This window comes from Pyrgilauda ruficollis, unplaced genomic scaffold (genome assembly GCF_017590135.1).
Source record: "Pyrgilauda ruficollis isolate IOZ18807 unplaced genomic scaffold, ASM1759013v1 scaffold59, whole genome shotgun sequence".
In the NCBI taxonomy this organism is placed as follows: domain Eukaryota; kingdom Metazoa; phylum Chordata; class Aves; order Passeriformes; family Passeridae; genus Pyrgilauda; species Pyrgilauda ruficollis.
In genome coordinates, this window is record NW_024527599.1 from 622,491 (window position 1) to 641,843 (window position 19,353).

At 45.2% G+C, this 19,353-nt stretch overlaps 1 protein-coding gene across 1 annotated transcript; it reads left to right on the forward strand.

Moving 5' to 3' along the window:
* The first annotated feature begins 1,888 nt into the window (after positions 1 to 1,888).
* Positions 1,889 to 18,973, forward strand: NOS2 (nitric oxide synthase 2). The gene is made up of 27 exons (XM_041482601.1): positions 1,889 to 1,988; positions 3,196 to 3,372; positions 4,004 to 4,139; positions 4,668 to 4,790; positions 4,881 to 5,029; positions 6,478 to 6,640; positions 7,036 to 7,127; positions 7,490 to 7,631; positions 8,033 to 8,172; positions 8,725 to 8,899; positions 9,205 to 9,306; positions 9,894 to 10,088; positions 10,425 to 10,507; positions 10,818 to 10,962; positions 11,194 to 11,298; positions 11,452 to 11,501; positions 11,597 to 11,771; positions 12,216 to 12,348; positions 12,767 to 12,845; positions 13,290 to 13,468; positions 14,090 to 14,253; positions 15,019 to 15,229; positions 15,564 to 15,651; positions 16,036 to 16,157; positions 16,658 to 16,806; positions 17,494 to 17,688; positions 18,138 to 18,973. The coding sequence occupies exons 2-27, from the start codon at positions 3,266 to 3,268 to the stop codon at positions 18,216 to 18,218; spliced, it is 3,483 nt and encodes a 1,160-aa protein (XP_041338535.1). The 5' UTR covers positions 1,889 to 1,988; positions 3,196 to 3,265; the 3' UTR covers positions 18,219 to 18,973.
* The last annotated feature ends 380 nt before the right edge of the window (positions 18,974 to 19,353 follow it).

Below are 19,353 nucleotides of genomic sequence, written 5' to 3' on the forward strand. Positions count from 1 at the left end.
TACAAAGTAGCAATTGCAAAAGAAGAATGTAAAGGCAGAATTTTCTGGCTTGGCATTGAGTGGCACAGTTCTCACACATCATTTCTGCCTGCTGATTACATCTGCCTGATGACTGGAATATTTTAAACAAAGGGATTCACCTGCTAATTCTGGTGAGAAGAAAGGCACCACATTAAAGGAAAATCCAACTGTGAAAATTCATGAGCAGTGGATGCCTTTATCAGCACAGGCTTGATAAAGCCAAGCAGATGAATGCTCAGAAAACTCTGAGATGAATGCTCAGAAAAGGTCTGTGTATGAAGAGATTCATCTCTAGCAATCCTGGATGGGATGAATACAGGGGATCTCATGCATGAACACGTGTGCACAGCACTTGCTTTGCCTCTAGAAATGCTTTACATAATCATCTAACATTCATTTTCAAACAGAGAAGCTAGACACAGAGAAGAAAACACCTTGCCCAAGCTTGCCCAGTAGAAGAGTGACAGATGAGAAAAGAACACACATTTCCTCATTTCTCTGGCTGCCTTATGCTTCATTTCTGTAGATCTTTGGTCAGCAACTGTAAATCTTTCCCTAGTTATCAGTGTACCTCATTTGATTCACATTATTCAGCAGATTTATTAGTCATCTTTAATTTGTAAACAGTTTCCTTAAAATAGCCATACATAATAGGAAGGAACAAATAAGGCAGGTGAAAATCCTTGTTGGGGCACTGTCTGGCACCAGACTGGTGGGCTGCAGGTGCCTGACAGCACTGGGCACTGCTGCCAGCCCTGTCCCAGGGGGGCTCTGCCTTCCAGACCGCAGGGGGAAGCCTGGTCCTGTGAAAGGTACGTGCTCACATGTTGTCAGACACCGAAAATCAGCTCTGCAATCCTGTCTTCCTCATCCAGCTGTCCCTCTGGTATTCCCACATATAGCATGGTGGGAATGGTTTGTACTTCAGGAAGTTGCAGTTTCCTTCCAGTATTCCCAATACCTTGGAAAAGCACCTGGGGACAAATCTCACAGGCAGCAACAGGCAGAACAGGAACCTCTGGAGAGCAAGAAATTCTACAAATACTCTCTTGAGAAAGATCCTTTAAAACTTGATAAAAAGTAAGGAAGTATGTGTAGGTGAAACTTAAAATACCTGTCCTTAGTTATAAGAACATGGTTAATTCTTTCCTGGCCTGTACTGTAAAGCTCTGCAGCTCTGTAACATTTCTCTTGAAGTTGCTCAGTCTCTTCCTACAGCCATGGCTGGTGTACAGGAGGGTGCCTGGAGACTGGCCACACAGGGATGAAAGCTGTCAGAAGCCCTTCAGCATTTATTTCTTTTCATTTTAACACTGTGTGCAAGGCTGCAGGCAGGTTCAGTGCCATAGCCTGCCCTCTCCAGGAGCACCAGCAGGAGTCCAGGCTGCAGCAGGGAAGGAGGGATGCTGACAGCAGCAGGAGCTGCCTCCCTCCTCGCACCGGTTGTGTAATGCTGCTCACAGCCACACAGCCTCCACTTCTCCAAGTGGACACGACAGGAATCAGGGGAATCCCCAACTGCACTGTCCATGTCCAGCCTTGCTCAGAGCTATTTTGCATACATGGTCTGCACTATAAAATGCTTTTGCCTCCTGGGAGGGATCCAGAGCCTGGGAGGTGGAAGGCAAGAAGCTTTGGGAGAGAGGAGTCTCTCCTGGAGGGCTGGGACACCTCTCACAAAAGCACGGTAAGAAGCACCATGTCCAGGTGTTCATTCTGTCATTCATTTACTGCCACTCACAGGCAAAGTAATTACATGGCAAACTGTATCTTTTTTTCTGTATTAGGAGCAAAGTGTCAGACTCAGTCTCCTGCTCTAGTTCCAAGCTGTCCAGCTGCTCTGAAAACTTTGTCCCTCCTTTCTGCTGATTTAAAGGTTTGTGCATGGTAACACTGACAGTGCTCCCCAGAGAACCCACGGGGCAGGACACAGAGCAGCTTCTTGCTGAGTGCCAGTGAAGGGAAATGTGAGTCTGCTCTCTTTCTTTTTGCTTTTTCTTCTTATTTTTTTCTTTTTATTATTATCTTTCTTTTTTCCTGTTATTTTTCATCTTTTTCCTCCTCATCCTCCTTTTCCTCCTTTTTCTCCCTGTGTTTTTTTTAATGTTTGTGTGAGGTTTCCCCCCTTTTTTCCTTTTTTTCTTTCTTTCCTTCTTTGTTTCTTTCTTTTCTTCCCCCTCTCCATTTCTCCTCTCTTTTCACCCTGTATTTTACAAAATTGTATAGGCACATCACAGCATTTTTTATTGCAGAATAATAATTTAGATTTTTTTTCCTATTTTGTGACTGCAGGGAAATGCTTATTACACATTATTTCTCTCACCTGGAGTAGCAAACAATCCTAACACCTTGCAGTTTCTGCACAGACAGTTGGATGGATTTCTCTTCTTGTGTAACTTCAGAGCAGTCAGTATCTTCAGAGTCCAGCATAAATTTAACTTTCACTGTAAAAGTAATGTAAATATCAAAATAAGACATAATTTACATCAGGAATGTGTGACAATGTCTATTTTCTTCCTTTGTCTCTAACTTCTTGGAAACATCAGGTTTTTTCTGTTATGAACCAGATTCAAGTGCTGGGGCTAATTCTCTCTATCCCTGCAATTTACTGGCTTGATCATTCTCTTCTGTCACACCCCTAGCACAAAATCCATCTTATGTTCAGAAATGAGCAGAAGATGTGTGTTAAAATGAATAGCATAAACTTTGTACCCTCTTATATAAATGCTATGTGTTACATTGAAATAAGTGCTACACATCTTAAAAGCTACAGACTTCAGCCTCTCAGAAACCTCTTTGTCTCTGGCAGGTGGATGCACTGCAAAATGGTTAGGTTCATATGTGAACAAGACTTTTTCATTACTGTGTGATTAACACAGCAACATTTCACATCCCTTTTCTAAGCTTGTGGTCTGCTCTGACACCGATATTTGCCGCTTTACACGACCAGGGGTCATCTGAAATTCTCTTGCCAGTGTTTTAGATTAATACATGGCTGCATGTTACACTGACAAAGTCTTAGTTTTAGTATCACGATCCTAAGAATTGAGCAATTTTCGTTTTAAACACAGGATGTCAGATCAGATCAGTTAGGCTGGTGAGTTTCTGAAAGATGTTAAAGGGAGTTGCCCTCTTGGGTAAAAACTGACCTTGTTGGGTTTTTTATGTCCTTAGAAGTGTTCCCACATCACACAAAACAAGGTTTCAGCACAGTGAAGTAAAACCACCAAAAAAACCATACGAAATGCTGTGCCCGTGGCAGTTTGTGTTCAAATCTCATGCTGCCAGGAGCCAGTACCCCAGAGAGAAGGACATCAACAACAACGTGGAGAAAAATAGGAAGATCCATGGGTAAGATCCTGGTTTTAATGGTTTCATAGTTTATCTTTGATTTGAAAAGGGAAGATATTAAGTGGTTTGGGTCCTGGAGAAACCCGTAATGTGTTTCCAAAATACTGACATTAACATAAAGGACTGTGGGTCTCTGGGTGATGTAACTTGGTAATGAACATTAAACACTTGTGTTGAAGTTAAACAGTCATTGAGGATTTAAATCATCTTGCTTTCTCTTTCATAGTCTTAAATTTATTTTGTGAGTTAACATGGTTTCATGTATTCTAAGTCTCAGGAGGTGTGTATGCTATAAAAATAGCAAAGTGATTATTTACACTGTAATTAAGTTGGTGAAGTAATACTGTGATGCAGTTCATACACAACACTGTATAAAATAAGTTGCACATGCATCTTAAATTTCTCAGTCTTCAGGGTGTTACTTATTTCAGGTTTCATACCCTTCCCTTGCACACAGTGCTCTGGGAAGGGGTTCTGTGGCTTTCCTGCTGAGTCCTGCCCCCTGCCCCTGCTGGCTTATGGCTCAGGACACATTTCAGAGACAGCACTGAGCATCTCCTGCTGATGCTGAAAGCAAAGCCTGAAGTAAAGGACGTTGCCTTGTGCTGACTTTTCTTTCTCTCTATTGAAGCTCAGAAAAGGATGATGCCAAATTGCACAATGCCAGCAAGAAGCAGATGGAGAGGCTGCCTATCATAAGCCCAGCAAAGCCCAGTGAGGGAGGAGAGGTCTGTTCCCAGCATCAGTGTTTGATGGTGGCAGTTCACGTGAGTGGTGCTTGCTGCTCACAACTGGAGAGGTCTGACTGAGGTTGCAGGAGTTAGGACTGCTGGGACATCTTTGGGTGAAAGTTCTTTTCTGTGAAAATGGAGCACTGATAAGACTCAAAGGAAGAGGTGACCCCACGGGGACTGGGATGCCTGATTCCTTTATATACCTTTGAAAGCCTTTAGTAACAAACCTGTCCTGTCTCTGGAATTGGTTCACTGTTTTCCTGAGACTGTGATTATAATGCTCAGAGATACTCAGAGGATTTACTGAAATTGTAAAGGTATTTGCAGTGGCAGACCCTGTTTGATTAGTACAAAAATACTTTTTTCCCTCATTTCATATCAAACTGTAGATTAGCTCAGTAGTTTTGTAGTCAAATAATCATGTTGGAGCAGATCACATTTATATCTAATTTATTGAATTTAAACTGAAATATTTTGATGTTAACTTTAAGTCTAAAATGAAACTGAAAGATATTCAATAGCTCTGAAGACAGTATGCATTTTTGTCTGTTCTCTGCCCAGAATCTCCCTCCAAATGACATCAAAGTTTCAAACCAAATACCAGGATGTCCAAGACATGTAAGAATAAGAAACTTGGAAAATGGATCCAGCTTTCTTGACACACTGCACCTGACTGCAAAAGAGGTAAAATATGGAAATATGAACAGAGAGTTTTCAGAAATTTTAAAATACGCAGAGTGCAACATTGTTTTTTGACATTTTATTGTTTTTCAGGTTATCAGCTGCCAGACCAAGGCCTGCCAAGGGTCGCTCATGACCCCAAAGGGCCTGGTGAGAGGTACCAGAGATGGGCCAGTTCCACCAGAGGATCTTTTACCTCAGGCAATAGACTTCCTCAAGCAATACTACAGTTCATTTAAAGAGTAGGTGAACTTGATTTTTGGGTATAAAATCCTCTACCTACCTGTCTATCTGTGAGCCTCCAGGAGAGTTTGGTTTCTTCACAGCTCTTGGTAACTCTCCTGTTAGATAGCATGCATTCAAAAATATGTAAAGACTGTTAAAAATGCCAGATCAAACTGTCATTGCACTTCTTGTGCTCCATCTGCCAATCCAAGGTCTTGGGAACACAGGGAAGGACCTGGACCATGCACTCCTCAGCTCCATCCCTTTGGAGTGTGCTACATTCCAGTTCGTTGAAGACTCTGCCAGGGTGTTACCTCCTGTTTTCTTGGGAATAGCTGCACTCAGATCAGTCTCAGTGTGGAAAATGCCTTTTGTTTCTGCTGTTCCAAGTATCTTTTCTCTGTGTTCCTCTCAAGGCTTTAGCCAAAGATTGGAAGGCCAGTGTTGCTTCTCACCCTTGCTCTGTGCTCTCAGCATAAGCTCACTGAGCATTCTGAGAGGGGTTTGTGTTTTCACAAAAATGGCCATGGTGCTGAGGCATCTTGTTGCAGGAAATGCTGGAACAGCTGGTTGATGTCCAAGGGCTTGCAGTGACATTCCACATGATGAGCTTTCAAGCAACAGTTCAGTGTTTGCTCATCCCATTAGAAAACATTATCAAACTTTCAAAGGGACTCAGCCACATAATGGCCACTTCTTTAGACACTTTGAACTACTTTCAAATCTTTCTTCCCTCTGAATCTTTCTGAAAGTCCCTGTATTACCCACAGGCTTCCTCACCAGCCTATTGTACTTGCACATCCCTGTGTCTCTGTTCATGGCTGTTTGATCACATTGATTTACACTATCTCATATGCTTGCCCTTGATCTTTCATCTTGCTGAAAATGTGAAAACTCTCAGACAGTGCAGGCTATTTTCATTCTGTCTGTAAGACAACAAAACAATTTTTGTCTCTGCTGTGATAAATATTTTCTAATGTTTTGACTTCACTGTCTGTTATCGAACTCAAGAATTTTAGAGTCGGTTTCCTTGACAAAGGAATTGCTCAGCACTTCCCTTTAGGAATGAAAATCTTACTTACTTTACTCAGAAGAGCTGTGGCCTTGTAAACACAATGGATCTTTGAGAGGACAGTCACTCTCAGCCTACATGTGCCCTGAAACTCACCTGTTCTCTGTTTTTGAGTTCCTTGTGGTTTTTTTCAAATTCATCTAGAAAATCCAAATTTTAACCAAAAACTTACACAGAATAGCTTGTGGCCAGTCCATGCATGTATTGGGTGGTGAAAGGATGGTGTCACTACTTAAATTTCTAGTGTGTTAGTTTCTTCATGGGGCCAGAAGGCTCTGTCCTTGCACTCCATAAGGACAAGTCTTAAATTCTGAAGGCAAAATATAAAGAGAACGTCTGCACTTTGAATGAAATCCTCATTGTTTCTTTTCCTGGCTTTTTCCTGTTCAAAAGGCCAAAACCCAAAGAACAGCTGGGCCGGCTGGAAGCAGTGACCAAGGAGATAGAAACAACAGGAACCTACCAGCTGACAAAGGACGAGCTGACCTTTGCTGCCAAGCAGGCCTGGAGGAATGCACCCAGGTGCATCGGGAGAATCCAGTGGGCCAACCTGCAGGTGAGCTGTGCATCTACACCTCAGCTGTAGCCAAGCAGTCCCCTGCTGTGACTCAGAACAATGGCCTTTCCTTTGCTACAACAGGTCACTGTTTCCATTGAGGATTCCCTCCTGTCCATATCAGGAGATTGGTTTCTTTGTAGTTCTCTACTTCATGGCTGAATGAAAATGTGTAGCAGTGTGAGTGTAGGAACCAGGTGTGTCATGGAACCTGGTACGTGTTTTGGTCCTTGGTGGATTGTTATGGCTGAAAATGATGCATATAAGAACTATAAAAATGAACCTTTCCTAGTGGAGCCACAATCTTTCCATTCCTTAAGTGCATAGGAAAAATAACAACTTTGCATTACTGTTTCAAAATTAGTCTTCTTTACATTTCTGTTGGAAACACACAGGTGTTTGATGCACGGGACTGTAAAACAGCCAAGGAAATGTTTGAGCATATTTGTCATCATATTCAGTATGCCACAAACAATGGTAATATAAGGTAGGTCTCTAATTTTAATTTTAAACAACAAAAATCACATCCAGATCTGGCATCAAAAACACATGAAATGGTCTATCTAAACATTTTGACAACTTGTCTCTGCTCTTAATTTTCCTGGTACTTAAATTTTCCTCTCATGTCTTCCATCAGCCATCTTGAAAATTTATAACTTTCATGGCTGATGTTACAAAACCTTTTGCAATTCCTTGGGAAAAGAGATGACTTGAAGATTTGGGGAGGTGGATAAAGAGGATGAATGATTTTTTTCCTACATTTTAGAAATGTAAAACATTTTCTGCTGGTACCAGTTTCTGTGTGGACAGTGAGGATGTGTTTGTAAGGTGTGTCCTGTGTCTGGGCAGGTCAGCCATCACGGTGTTCCCGCCCAGGACGGACGGGCAGCACGACTTCCGCGTGTGGAACAGCCAGCTGATCCGCTACGCTGGCTACCAAAGGCCAGATGGCTCTGTCCTTGGAGACCCTGCCACTGTGGAGTTCACTCAGGTACAGCTCCAAACTCCACCACAGCTGCTTCCCATCTTGGCTAACCCACCTCCCTGGGGCTCCTTCCTCACGTGTTTATGCAGAGTGGTGGGGAGGTGAGGAGTGGATGGGATGTTCTGCCCCACAAGTTCCAGGTGCGGGCTGGAACAATAATTTCCTACAGCTCTGATACAAAAGTGCTGCCCTCCATCTCAGAACAGGGTGAGCTAATACTGCCAGGGGACACAACCAGGCACACAACCTGCACTTCATCAGCATGGCTCAACATTGTTCGAATGGCAAAGAGAACCTTTCTCACTTAGAATTTAGCTCAGCAGGTTTCAGAGGGTTAAAATTCTTTTGTCTTCAGATCTGGAGGGGAAACCTGCAAAGAACACAAAATGTGCTTTCTGTATTTGCAGTTGTGCATCGAGCTTGGGTGGAAGCCGAAATATGGCCGCTTTGATGTGCTTCCACTTGTTCTCCAAGCAAATGGCCAAGACCCAGAAATATTTGAATTACCTCCAGAAATTGTCCTCCAAGTGCCAATGGAGCATCCAAAGTAAGAACACAAGATTTAGATAATTGCATTTTTGCCTCTGCCTCACCTTGGCAGGTTATTGGGCTGTGCCTGTGGCAGTTGTTTTATGAGTTCTTTGTCAGGATGAAATGATGATAAATCGTCTTGAAAGATAAAATGCCTGTTAGAACAATGAAATGAGATTTAAATTAAGGAAGCAAATGACCATTTTGTTGGAAAACTCTTTTCCCAATCTACATTTCAATTATACTCAGAATTTTAAAAATCCTAATTTCTTATGCTAGTGTAACACACATGTAACACTGCACTCATAACAGTGTTTATTGCCTTTCTCTCATTGCTTTTTTCTTCCTCTTTGTTTTGGGACTGGCCTGCAGATTGCAGAACTCTGTAATATGGTTCTGCAGTTCCTGTAGCTGCTGATTCCCAAACATTGTACTGAAAACTGCTGTGAGTTTCTGCAGACCCTGGTCCAGGGGTTCCTCCTAGAATTGGTACTCTTTATCTTCCTGGGCTTTTCTCCTTTTCGAGGAAAAGGCGCACAAATAATAACTCAAACTGCTTTCTGGGCAGGTACGAGTGGTTTAAGGAGCTGGACCTGCGGTGGTACGCGCTGCCTGCCGTGGCTGGCATGCTGCTGGAGGTGGGAGGGCTGGAGTTCCCCGCGTGCCCCTTCAATGGCTGGTACATGGGCACGGAGATCGGAGTGCGGGACTTCTGCGACGCGCAGCGCTACAACGTCCTCAAGGTGACCTGCTGCAGGGCCCCGGGCTGGGCTGCACGGGGGGACCTCGGTGCAGGAGGTTTTGGAAAAGAGAACCACTTCCTGCTTTGTGAAGCTGGAACATCCTCAAGAAACAGAACTCCAAAATTCCAGTTTACCTTTAATCTCAGGTGTTTCTGCTGCCTTCACTTTCCCCAGCGTGAGACTGACTCTCTCCCCTTCTGCACAACTTTTTCCTGATACAAAGGTGATGAGGCTGAGAAATCATAGGGTCCGAGTTCCATATAGTAAATTTGCTTTTCCATTTTCTCTCTCTTTATCACATGTAGGAGGTAGGGAGGAGAATGGGACTGGAAACAAACAAACTGTCATCATTATGGAAGGACCGAGCTGTTGTAGAGATCAATGTGGCTGTGCTTCACAGCTTCCAGGTAGGTCACTGAGTGTGAGATCTGAAAAGACACTGAACACTCACTGTCCCTTTTTCCTCTCACTCAATGGAGATGGCATTATGATTCCAATAGAATTATTCTTGATTTTCACCTGAGAAAGTGGAGGAATCCATGTTTCCTCACAGGTAAAAGCAGAAGGAAGAGAAAGAAGTATATGAAGTTAAGGGAAAGATTTTCCATTCTTTTAACACATTTATCTATGTTTCAAAACCTATATAAAGCCATTGGATTAATATATGTTATTTCCAATTCCAGTTTAACATATCATGACAATATGAAAAGTGGGTAAAAGTGAGTCAGTGGCTTTGCAGCATGCACTCCCAGTGCTGCAGAGGTAAAATGCTGATGTTAAAGGAAAGATCTAAGAGTTCTTAATCAAAGGCCCGCGCCTCAATCTGTATCTTTACAGTAACTGCTGATAGTATTTATTTCCCATAAAATACTCCCTTTACTCTGAGTAAAGTCCTTGAAATATTGACCAAAGCAAGAGGATTACTTTAGCTACAGCAGGTAGAAGGGCAGAATAGGGTTTTTAATGCATGTTTTTCTCTCTGCCATTGTTCTAGAAACAGAATGTGACCATCATGGATCACCACTCGGCCTCCGAGTCCTTCCTGAAGTACATGCAGAGCGAGTACCGCGCGCGGGGCGGCTGCCCCGCAGACTGGGTGTGGATTGTGCCTCCCATGTCAGGCAGCATAACCCCCGTGTTCCACCAAGAGATGTTGAACTATGTCCTCACTCCCTTCTATTACTACCAGGTACACATCATCAAAAAGAAAAACCGACTCTAGCAGACAACCTCAGCAGTGCAGATGCGATACGGGACCTGAGGGAGTCTGGGTGCCAAGCCCTGGTTCATGAAAGTTCACTAGACAGGTTCAGAAGTAGCAGAAGGAGCTATTTTATGTGGGACATGCTGCTAGTTCTGTTGAATTCTCTGGCTTTAACTAAAATGCAGTTTAATGCAACACCATGTTTTTACTCAGTGGATTGTATATACAGATGCTATTTGATCTGGGCCCCTTAAAGATACACAGATTGTTTATTTACTATTTGCATTCCTTACCTAAAGCATAACTTCTTTTTCTTTAAAGGTGGATGCATGGAAAACACACGTGTGGCATGATGAGACCCGGAGGCCAAGGAAAAAAGAAATAAAGTTTAGAATATTGGCAAAGTAAGTTGTCCAAATAAGATTCTTCATGCTTTGTCCAACTATTCTATTCTTGTAATGTTTCTGCTCTACTTCTTTAAAAAAAATATTACAACAGGGACCACTTGAGAGGTTTGAATCATAGCCTTACCTGTCCACCCTGAGGTAACATTCCTATCCAAGGTTCTTGCTCAGGGCTATCTAGAGCGTGTTGCTTCTGAACCATCTTCCAAAGAAAAGCCATGCTCAAGCTCAGTCCTTCCTAGCTTGTTTGTGAATCAACCTGAATTAGTGTAGCTCCATTAAAAGTTGTGTGTGATTGCTCTTTCCCCAGGGCTGTGCTCTTTGCATCCTCACTCATGCGAGGGGCAGTGGCCAGCAGGGCCAAGGTGACCGTGATCTACGCGACAGAGACGGGCAAGTCGGAGACGCTCGCCAGCAACCTGTGCAGCCTGTTCAGCTGTGCCTTCAGCACCAAGGTGAGCACTGCAAAGCAGCCACGCCTCGTGGAGACAGGAGTTCGGCTTCTGCAGGCTTTTCCATTCTCCAAACCTGTGTTTGGAATGTTCTGTAAATACGAGTTGGACTAGAACTTTGATTTTGTATTCATTTAGCATAATGCCGTGTGAGTTTGGTCAGCAGACATCTGAGATATCTAAGGCTAGTTCTTGTGTCTGCTAGCAATGTCTCATGAGCTTTATTCCTTCCAGATGCTGTGCATGGACAAGTACAATATTTGTGACCTGGAAAAAGAAACACTTCTTTTAGTGGTAACTAGCACTTTTGGAAATGGAGATTCTCCGGGTAACGGAAAGGTAATGTTCACCTCACAAGTGTGTATGGGACTCAGCTCACCCAAGACAAACCTTTCATTTATCTCATGTCCTTCAGTAAGGTATGGATCAGGTTTCAGATCAGAATATTCAGAGTATTTTTCTAACTTAAGTATTTTATGTATTTTTATGCAGGCCTTGAAGGACTCCTTGCTCAGACTGAAATTGCTGAGAAACAAAATTAGGTAAAAATGCTTTATTATTTGGTTTGCATGTGATTGAGTCCTTTAGCAGTCCATATAGTATAACACAGCAATCTACTTTTCATCTCCTTCTGCAGGTATGCTGTGTTTGGCCTGGGGTCCAGCATGTACCCAGAGTTCTGTGCCTTTGCTCATGCCATTGACCAAAAACTGGCCCAGCTTGGGGCTTCCCAGCTCACTCCAGTGGGTGAAGGGGATGAACTCAATGGGCAAGAAGAAGCTTTCCGCAGCTGGGCAGTCAGTGCTTTCCAGGTGAATATAGAAATACATCTCATATTCTAGGCACCCATCCATTCATTTTAGTTCAGTTCCCATAAAAATGAGGGAAAATTAAGGAAACCAAACATCTGAATTTGGAACTTCCCTGTTCTCTACTGCTTGCCTAACAAGGAGAGGGAACTGGGTCCCTTTTCTATTATTTTTTAATATCCACACAAAATAGTGTGAAGCCTTTTGGATAATGGAATGCTCAGTATGAACAAGTGTGGCATCAAACATTTTTTGCAGTAGATCTTTTTTGGCTATACTGTTATAGAAGTGGAACCTTACTGAACTCACTGAACCCACACACCAGAGGCACTAAAAACCAGCAATGTGTGAAACTGATAGCTCCTTATTAGGATTATGACAATGCTAAGAATATTTTTTTACTGTGAATAGCCTTTATTTTTGGTGGTTTTTTTTTTTTTTATCTAGGCTGCCTGTGACATTTTTAACGTCCGTGGGAGACACAGTATTCAGTTGCCTGAGATCTACACCTCTGAGGAAAGCTGGGACCCTACCAATTACAGGCTAGTGCATGACTCCCAGCCCATGGACCTGGCTAAAGGTACTGCTCCCACCTTCCCCTCCCTCTGCTGCACTGTGAAGGTTTTTCAGAAGTGCTCTTGGCCCTGCTGGATGGTAGAATGCATATCATGAATACACAGTCAGATTTAAAAAGACACTGTTTTCCATTGTGTAAGTTATCTTTCCCAGCACAGTAACACTGGAACTATCACACATTTGTACAGCCCCAGAGGAACAAAAGCTGAGATGCACTGCTTTTAGTCAGGGAATGGGGCACACACAGCTGATGATGGTTGGTCAGTCCCTTGCCCCCCTTCTGGGGCCAGCGTGGTTCAGTTCTCCTCTGCATATTACTTGAAGACATTTTAAACAAACCTAATCACAATGTTACCATCAGTAACCTTAGTTATTAATTAATAATTAATAAATTAATTAGTCATATCTTCTTTTCTCACCAGCTCTTGCAAACATTCATGCCAAGGATGTAATTCCCATGAAGCTGAAATTCAGGCAGAACCTTCAAAGTTCGAAGTCCAGGTATGCTACCTCATTCTTTTGAATATTGCAATACTACATTTTACTAAAAGCTTAAACATCTGAAGTGCCTGGTTATAAACATCTTCTCCCTGCAGTTATTACAAAAGATACTGGACTTTTGTACTGTCCTTAGCAGAAGCATGTGAGCTGTGCAGTCTGCAGTGGGGCAGCACTTCCACTGGCTGATTCCAGGCATGTTTATTCTTACTGGACAGACCAGGGAGAACTTCAGCACCCAGTTTGTTTGGATACAAGTACTTCACATGCCTGGACTCTGATTTGTTTAGGTCTCTGTGAAGCCCTAAGCTGGTCTGGTATTTGGTAATGCACACAGGGGAGCCCTTGCCAAGTGCCACTGCAGATTTATTCCTTTCCTGTGCAATCCAATGGAAATCCTGCCAGTGTAACCAAGATGTGTCTCATTTCTCTTTCTTTGCTATGCAGTCGTGTCACCATTCTGGTTAAACTTCACTGTGAGGCTGATCAGGAAGTGCACTACCTTCCTGGGGAGCACGTCGGGGTTTTCCCGGGCAACCAGGCAGAGCTAGTCCATGGCATCATTGCACGTGTCAAGGATGCCCCTCCAGCTGGCCAGACTGTCAGGCTGGAAACCTGCATTGATGGTAAGCTGGGTCTCTTTAGACAAAACAGCAGAGGGTGTGGGACAGATTCCTTTAAAATTCCCAAGAATTTTTGCTGACTGAATTTGATTCTATGGTCCTTTTCTCCAGTTTCAATAGGATTTTGTTGCTGCTTTTTAGTTATAATTCTTGGTTCTGATTTTGCCCTTTCTGGAAAAACCATGACTTCACCAGGGTTGGCAGAGGTACCTTGAGGTGACACTGCAATTCAGTTGCTGAATTGGCCATTGACTGCAATTAAATTAATCAGCAGTTTGCTTATTGCTACATGTAAAATTCCTAAAATAGACATATATGTCCTGCCCATCTTTCCCTTATTAGTAGGAACAATTATAGGATTCTGAACCCAGAAAGATGGTTTCCCCAAATGAAAGACTGCCTTTCCAAGTAGTGTTTTGTTGTCGTGAAGTTTTCTGTGTCAGATCCTCCCCTTACAAAATGTTCAAAACCTCACAATAACCTCTTTCAGAAGGGCCCTGTGGTCTAGACCTGCTGCACCCTCACCTGAAGGGGTATTTTGAAGGACACTGTGTTTTGCAAAGCTCTACAGCTGTCAAATACCACAGGTGTTGCTAAGTGTCCTTTTCTTTCCCTCATTTCCAGGTGGGTACTGGGCAAGTCACAAAAAGATTCCAGCCTGCACACTACCTGAGGCTTTGACATACCTGCTTGATATCACTACTCCACCCTCCCAACAGCTGCTAAAAAAGCTCTCCCAGCTGGTGACAGCAGAAGGAGACAAGCAGAGGCTGGAGGTGCTGTGTCAGGTGAGCCTTAGGGCTGGAGCTTTGTTTGCACTGCTGTCCACTGGGCCCTCTGATACCCTTTGTAGCAGAAGCTTAAGAATTTTAGTAGTGATGGATTTTATGCCTATGTTACATATTCTGTGGTCTTAGAAAGCCAGCCACGGTGAGAGCAGGAGGGTCTGAGGCTCAGCTTGGGTGTGGGAGCCAGCATCTGCTGTTTCCTGTGTGGTTCTGGGTGGGTCATTTGCCTGCCTGCTTCTCCTGCCTCGCCGTGGTTTCTGATGAGACATCCTTTAACACTCTGCACCTGGAGGAGCTGCAGGGGAGCTGGCAGATGTGTTTGTCAGAGAATTTGCTGCCCTGAGAGTCAGAGGGATGTGGCTTTAACTAGTGGCTCAAAGGTGTGGTGAGTGCTGGCTCCTCTTACCAGGTTCAGGGAGGCTTGGAAGGGGTCAGGACCTGGGACTACACAATTTCATGGGTGTGCCATGACAGGGAGCTGAGAAATGAATCCTACTTCAGTTTCTGCATCCTCACTGAGAGAGCAGGTGTCTGAGAACATTGTAGTGGGGTTCTGAACTTCTGTGTTCAAAATTAAGTTATTTCTTAGGAAACCCCAGACCAGTATTGGTCCTGGCAAAGTTTTGAGAACTCTTTGTTGATTCACCTGCATATTTAATTGAATGTAAAGCAGGAATCTTATTTATAAGTGACATTTCAAATACACCTGCTCTCCTGAACTCAGCATGACCTGCTAATGTTGTGGTGATGCCCTTTGACTTTTAGAGCACAGAAGAATACAATAAATGGAAGTTTTACAACAGCCCAAACATCCTGGAGGTGCTGGAGGAGTTCCCCTCTGCTGAGGTCTCCACAGCTTTCCTGCTGACTCAGCTGCCCCTCCTGAAGCCCAGGTACTATTCTGTCAGCTCCTCCTGTGACATGACACCCAGAGAGATTCATCTGACAGTTGCAGTTGTAAACTACAGGACAAGAGGTAATGAACTGTTGTTTTCATCTCTCTCTTAATTAAATGGTGTTTAGACTACGTTGTGGTTCAGGAAAAAAAACCTGTCTGCCATACAGCATGAAGCATATCTGTAATAAAAAATTTGTGTTGTCATACCTGCAGAATGGTACCTGCAGGGCAGGTGTTCCTCCTGGGCCAAGATTTGCTAAAATCATGCACCATCATCAGTGTCTGCACGTTTTATAAATCATTACTAGACATACATGTATTTTAAAGCTATAATTTTAAGTCTAAAGTGTGCTTTTTCACAACCAGAGGGCTTTTGGGTGCTATCAGAGGTGTTCTGCCTTGCTGTGTTTAGATGGAGAAGGGCCTGTGCACCACGGAGTCTGCAGCACGTGGCTGGACACGATCGCGCTGGGTGAAACCGTTCCCTGCTTCATCCGCAGGTAAGGAAATGAAAAAAGTAACAGCAGCTCAGGGTTCAGCTTCTGCAGGGGGTTTTCCTTTGCATATTTTCAAGGGATTGCTGAGTTGAAGTTGGAACAGTTGGGTCTGAGAGGGAACTCCCTGTCTTCCAGAGATTAGACCTGTTACCATGCCTTACATTTAGTAAAATTACAAATCATTAGAAAATGCTGAAATAATTCTATTGCTGTGACCCCATTCTCCACTGCAGAGCAAGGAAAGGGGAGGGAACAAGGAGCACCCAGTTCAGCCCCACTGCTGCTTCCACACCTCACACTGGGGCTGTGCTGCTCAGTCATTCAAGCAACTGAGCACGAGTTTCAGTCAGAAACCAGGTACCTAATTAACACATTCTTGCCTTTTAGTGCTGATGAGTTCCACCTCCCGGAGGAGCCGGCCAAGCCCTGCATTCTGATCGGCTCGGGCACGGGCATCGCTCCCTTCAGGAGCTTCTGGCTGCAGCGCCTCTACGACCTGGAGCACAGAGGTACTGCAGGGACCTGGGCAGGGCCGGCTCAGGGACAGCCCGGGGCTGCAGCGGGGGCTCCGCAGCCACAGCAGAGAGAGCCACAAACATCAGCCAGGGCTCTGCAGCCACTGACAGCCACAAACATCAGCCAGGGCTCTGCAGATGTTGGCCCCCCCAGGCTCCTCGGGCACTGCGCTGGCACAGCCAGTCCATCCCCCAGGGACCATTCCCGTGGGCAGGGGTCCTTTGGGGACTTGGAGAGCACAGCCTGTGTGCCAGTGCTGTGTGCCAGTGCTGTGTGCCAGTGCTGTGTGCCAGTGCTGTGTGCCAGTGCTGTGCCAGTGCTGTGTGCCAGTGCTGTGCCAGTCTGTGTGCCAGTGCTGTGCCAGTGCTGTGCCAGTCTGTGTGCCAGTGCTGTGTGCCAGTGCTGTGCCAGTGCTGTGCCAGTCTGTGTGCCAGTGCTGTGTGCCAGGGGCTGCCCCAGGCACTCAGGCTGTCACTGTCCCACGCGGTTTCAGGGCTCAGAGGAGGGGACATGACCTTGCTGTTCGGCTGCCGGCGGCCAGACCTGGATCACATCTACAGGGAGGAGACTGAGGAGATGAAGAGGAGGGGAGTCCTCAGAGATGTCTACACAGCTTACTCCAGACTGCCTGGCCAAGAGAAAGTAAGGCTGGTTCCTTTGTTCTTTAAGGGTTAACTCCTCCAGAATCTGCTCAAGTTAAGATCTGGACTCTTTGTTTGTTCTTTAAAAAATGTTAGCATTTTCCTTCAGTGTATTGTGAGCAGGTTTGAACTTCTTCAAATGAAGGAAAATCCTGTACACTCCAGCACAAGCAAGCTGTGCTATAAATTGCTATAAATATAACCCCTCACTGCCACGGAGAGGCACGTCCAGTGCAAACAGCCTTTGGAACTAGAACTGCAACATTTTCAGAAACCTTGTATTTTGCAGGATTTGATTAGCCCATGAGTTAGAAATGAGTTGGCACTGGCCATTTTTCCCCATTTCAATGACACGGTGACCATGGAAATTAATTTTATGTAGAAGAATCTTGACTGGGAAAAAACACAACTGAATAAAAGTTATCCTCTTTTTAGCTCTCCTGGCAGTTAGGAGACTTTGGCATGTAGAAGAGTCTTTGTCTGCTCAAGTTTGATCGAGAGACAGGCCCAGCTTCCAAATCTGGGCTTGTAAAGGGCAGCCTGAAGACGTTTTTCGCCTTTGCTGCGGTGCAGGACAGAGCTGGGCCCTCGGAGCTGGGCTGAGCCAGACGCGCGCTGGGCTCGGAGGAGCCAGCAGCCAAAGCAGCGTTCCAGAATCCGGGCGTGCTGATGTCTCTGTGTTTGCCAGGTCTACGTGCAGGACGTGCTGCGGGGGCAGCTGGCGGCCCGCGTGTGCGAGGTGCTGCAGGGGCAGCAGGGCCACGTCTACGTGTGCGGGGACGTGCGCATGGCGCGGGACGTGGGCGCCGCGCTGCGCGCGCTGCTGGCGCGGGCCCTGCGCCTCGGCCCGCAGCAGGCCCACGAGCAGCTCCAGCAGCTCAAGGTACCCCGTGACAGCGCGCCCCGCGCGGGTGGGCACAGCCAGGCCCGGGCTGCGGCTCCTGAGCTCCGGGCTGTGCGCGAGCGGCCAGGGGGAGGCAGGGGCTCTGCTCCCACACCGGGGTCCTGGGGATCGGTTTGCAGGGTGTTGGCAACACCAGGAGCTTGAGGCTTGGTTGTACCAACAGAGGAAAAGTGAGTTCAGGAATTTCGTGGGCCCCTCACCAAACCCAGTGCCTGGGGCTGCTGCTTTTTCAGACCCTCCTGTTACCAGAACTCGTCCTGGTGCATTTGTGCCCCGGATTCAGGGAGCTCCCTTTCACTGGCAGCAGCAAAAGTCTGCAACCACACAACCAGTGCTGCAAATGCAAAAGGCCTTTTAGTCACTGAACTGATGGATAAGGAGTAGCTGGCAGCATTTCATTCATCTCCTGCGTGTCCTTCTTTTTGCAGAGCCAAAAGCGATACCATGAAGATATATTTGGGGCTGTGTTCCCACATGATGTCAAAAGAGCTTTGCAACCCACCAGCTGAAGAAGAAATCCACTTGTGTTTTAGACAATGCTTGCACATTTGTTATTTTCAAAAAACAGAGTCCAATCCTTCTTCTTATACTTGCTCAATCATGCATGTGTATAGGGTTGTAGGATTTGGCTCTTAAACTTCAGCCTTAATTAAGTAAAATATTAAATTTAAATTTTGTTGCTATTTATTCTGACATTTTAATACATTATCTTAATACTGAAAGTGCAAATTATTTTTTTAATACCATCTATGCTAGTATAATCTGGTGATTTTTATACGTACAAGGAAAATCTACAGTTTTGTACTAAGTTAGCTAGAGCTGAAATCTTTTTTTTTAAATGTATTGTTTATCTTTGTGACTTTATTTATATCAGATTGGTTTACTTGCATATTATCTTCACTTGAAAGCGAGTGAATGCAGGGTTGTGTTGCTGGCAGTTGTGTGGCCACGTGCCTGGATCTGGAGCAATGTTTGCAAATGAAATAATCATGTGCTGGTCCCCGGGTGGCAGCACCTGCTGCATCCACCTCGGACGGGTCTGCTCAGCAGGGAGCAGAGGGCAGCTCTGCTCTGGGGGACTCAGCTACACGGACATCAGCTGCTGTTGCTGTTGTTGTTACAGAGCCTATAGCAGGAAGGCTCCAAAAATTCCAAAGCACTTTGTACATTTGAATTCTGTGCTCTGGTTTACTTGATTTGTTTGTAATAAAATCTGTCTTTATACGGAGGCAAAGCGTGCGGGTCAGTGAAGCTCTTCTTGCTCTTGGCTCCAGCCTGCAAGGCAGAGTAACAAGCAGCTCTCAGGCTGTGGTGAGGTGGGCTGGGCTCCTCCCCGAGCTGAGGCACCTCCAGGATTTCAGTCTGCCTATCAGCAGTTTTGCATTTTTGTTACTGCCGGGCGAGTGTGAAATGTTCCTGTGGGGCTTTGAGTGCCTTTGAGCGCTGGAAATGCTCCCTCTGTGCTGGGCTTGTCTCTGCGGGGGCGTGCGGGCTGCTCCTGCTCCCGTGGCTCTCCCGGGGCACAGGGACCCCGATGTTGGGGCCTCCTGGGGCAGTTGTGGGGTTCAGCTCTGAGCAGGGAAACATCAAACTGCTCCAGTCACAGCCAGGGCAGAGCCTCTGTGCTTGGGGACTGGAGTTTGT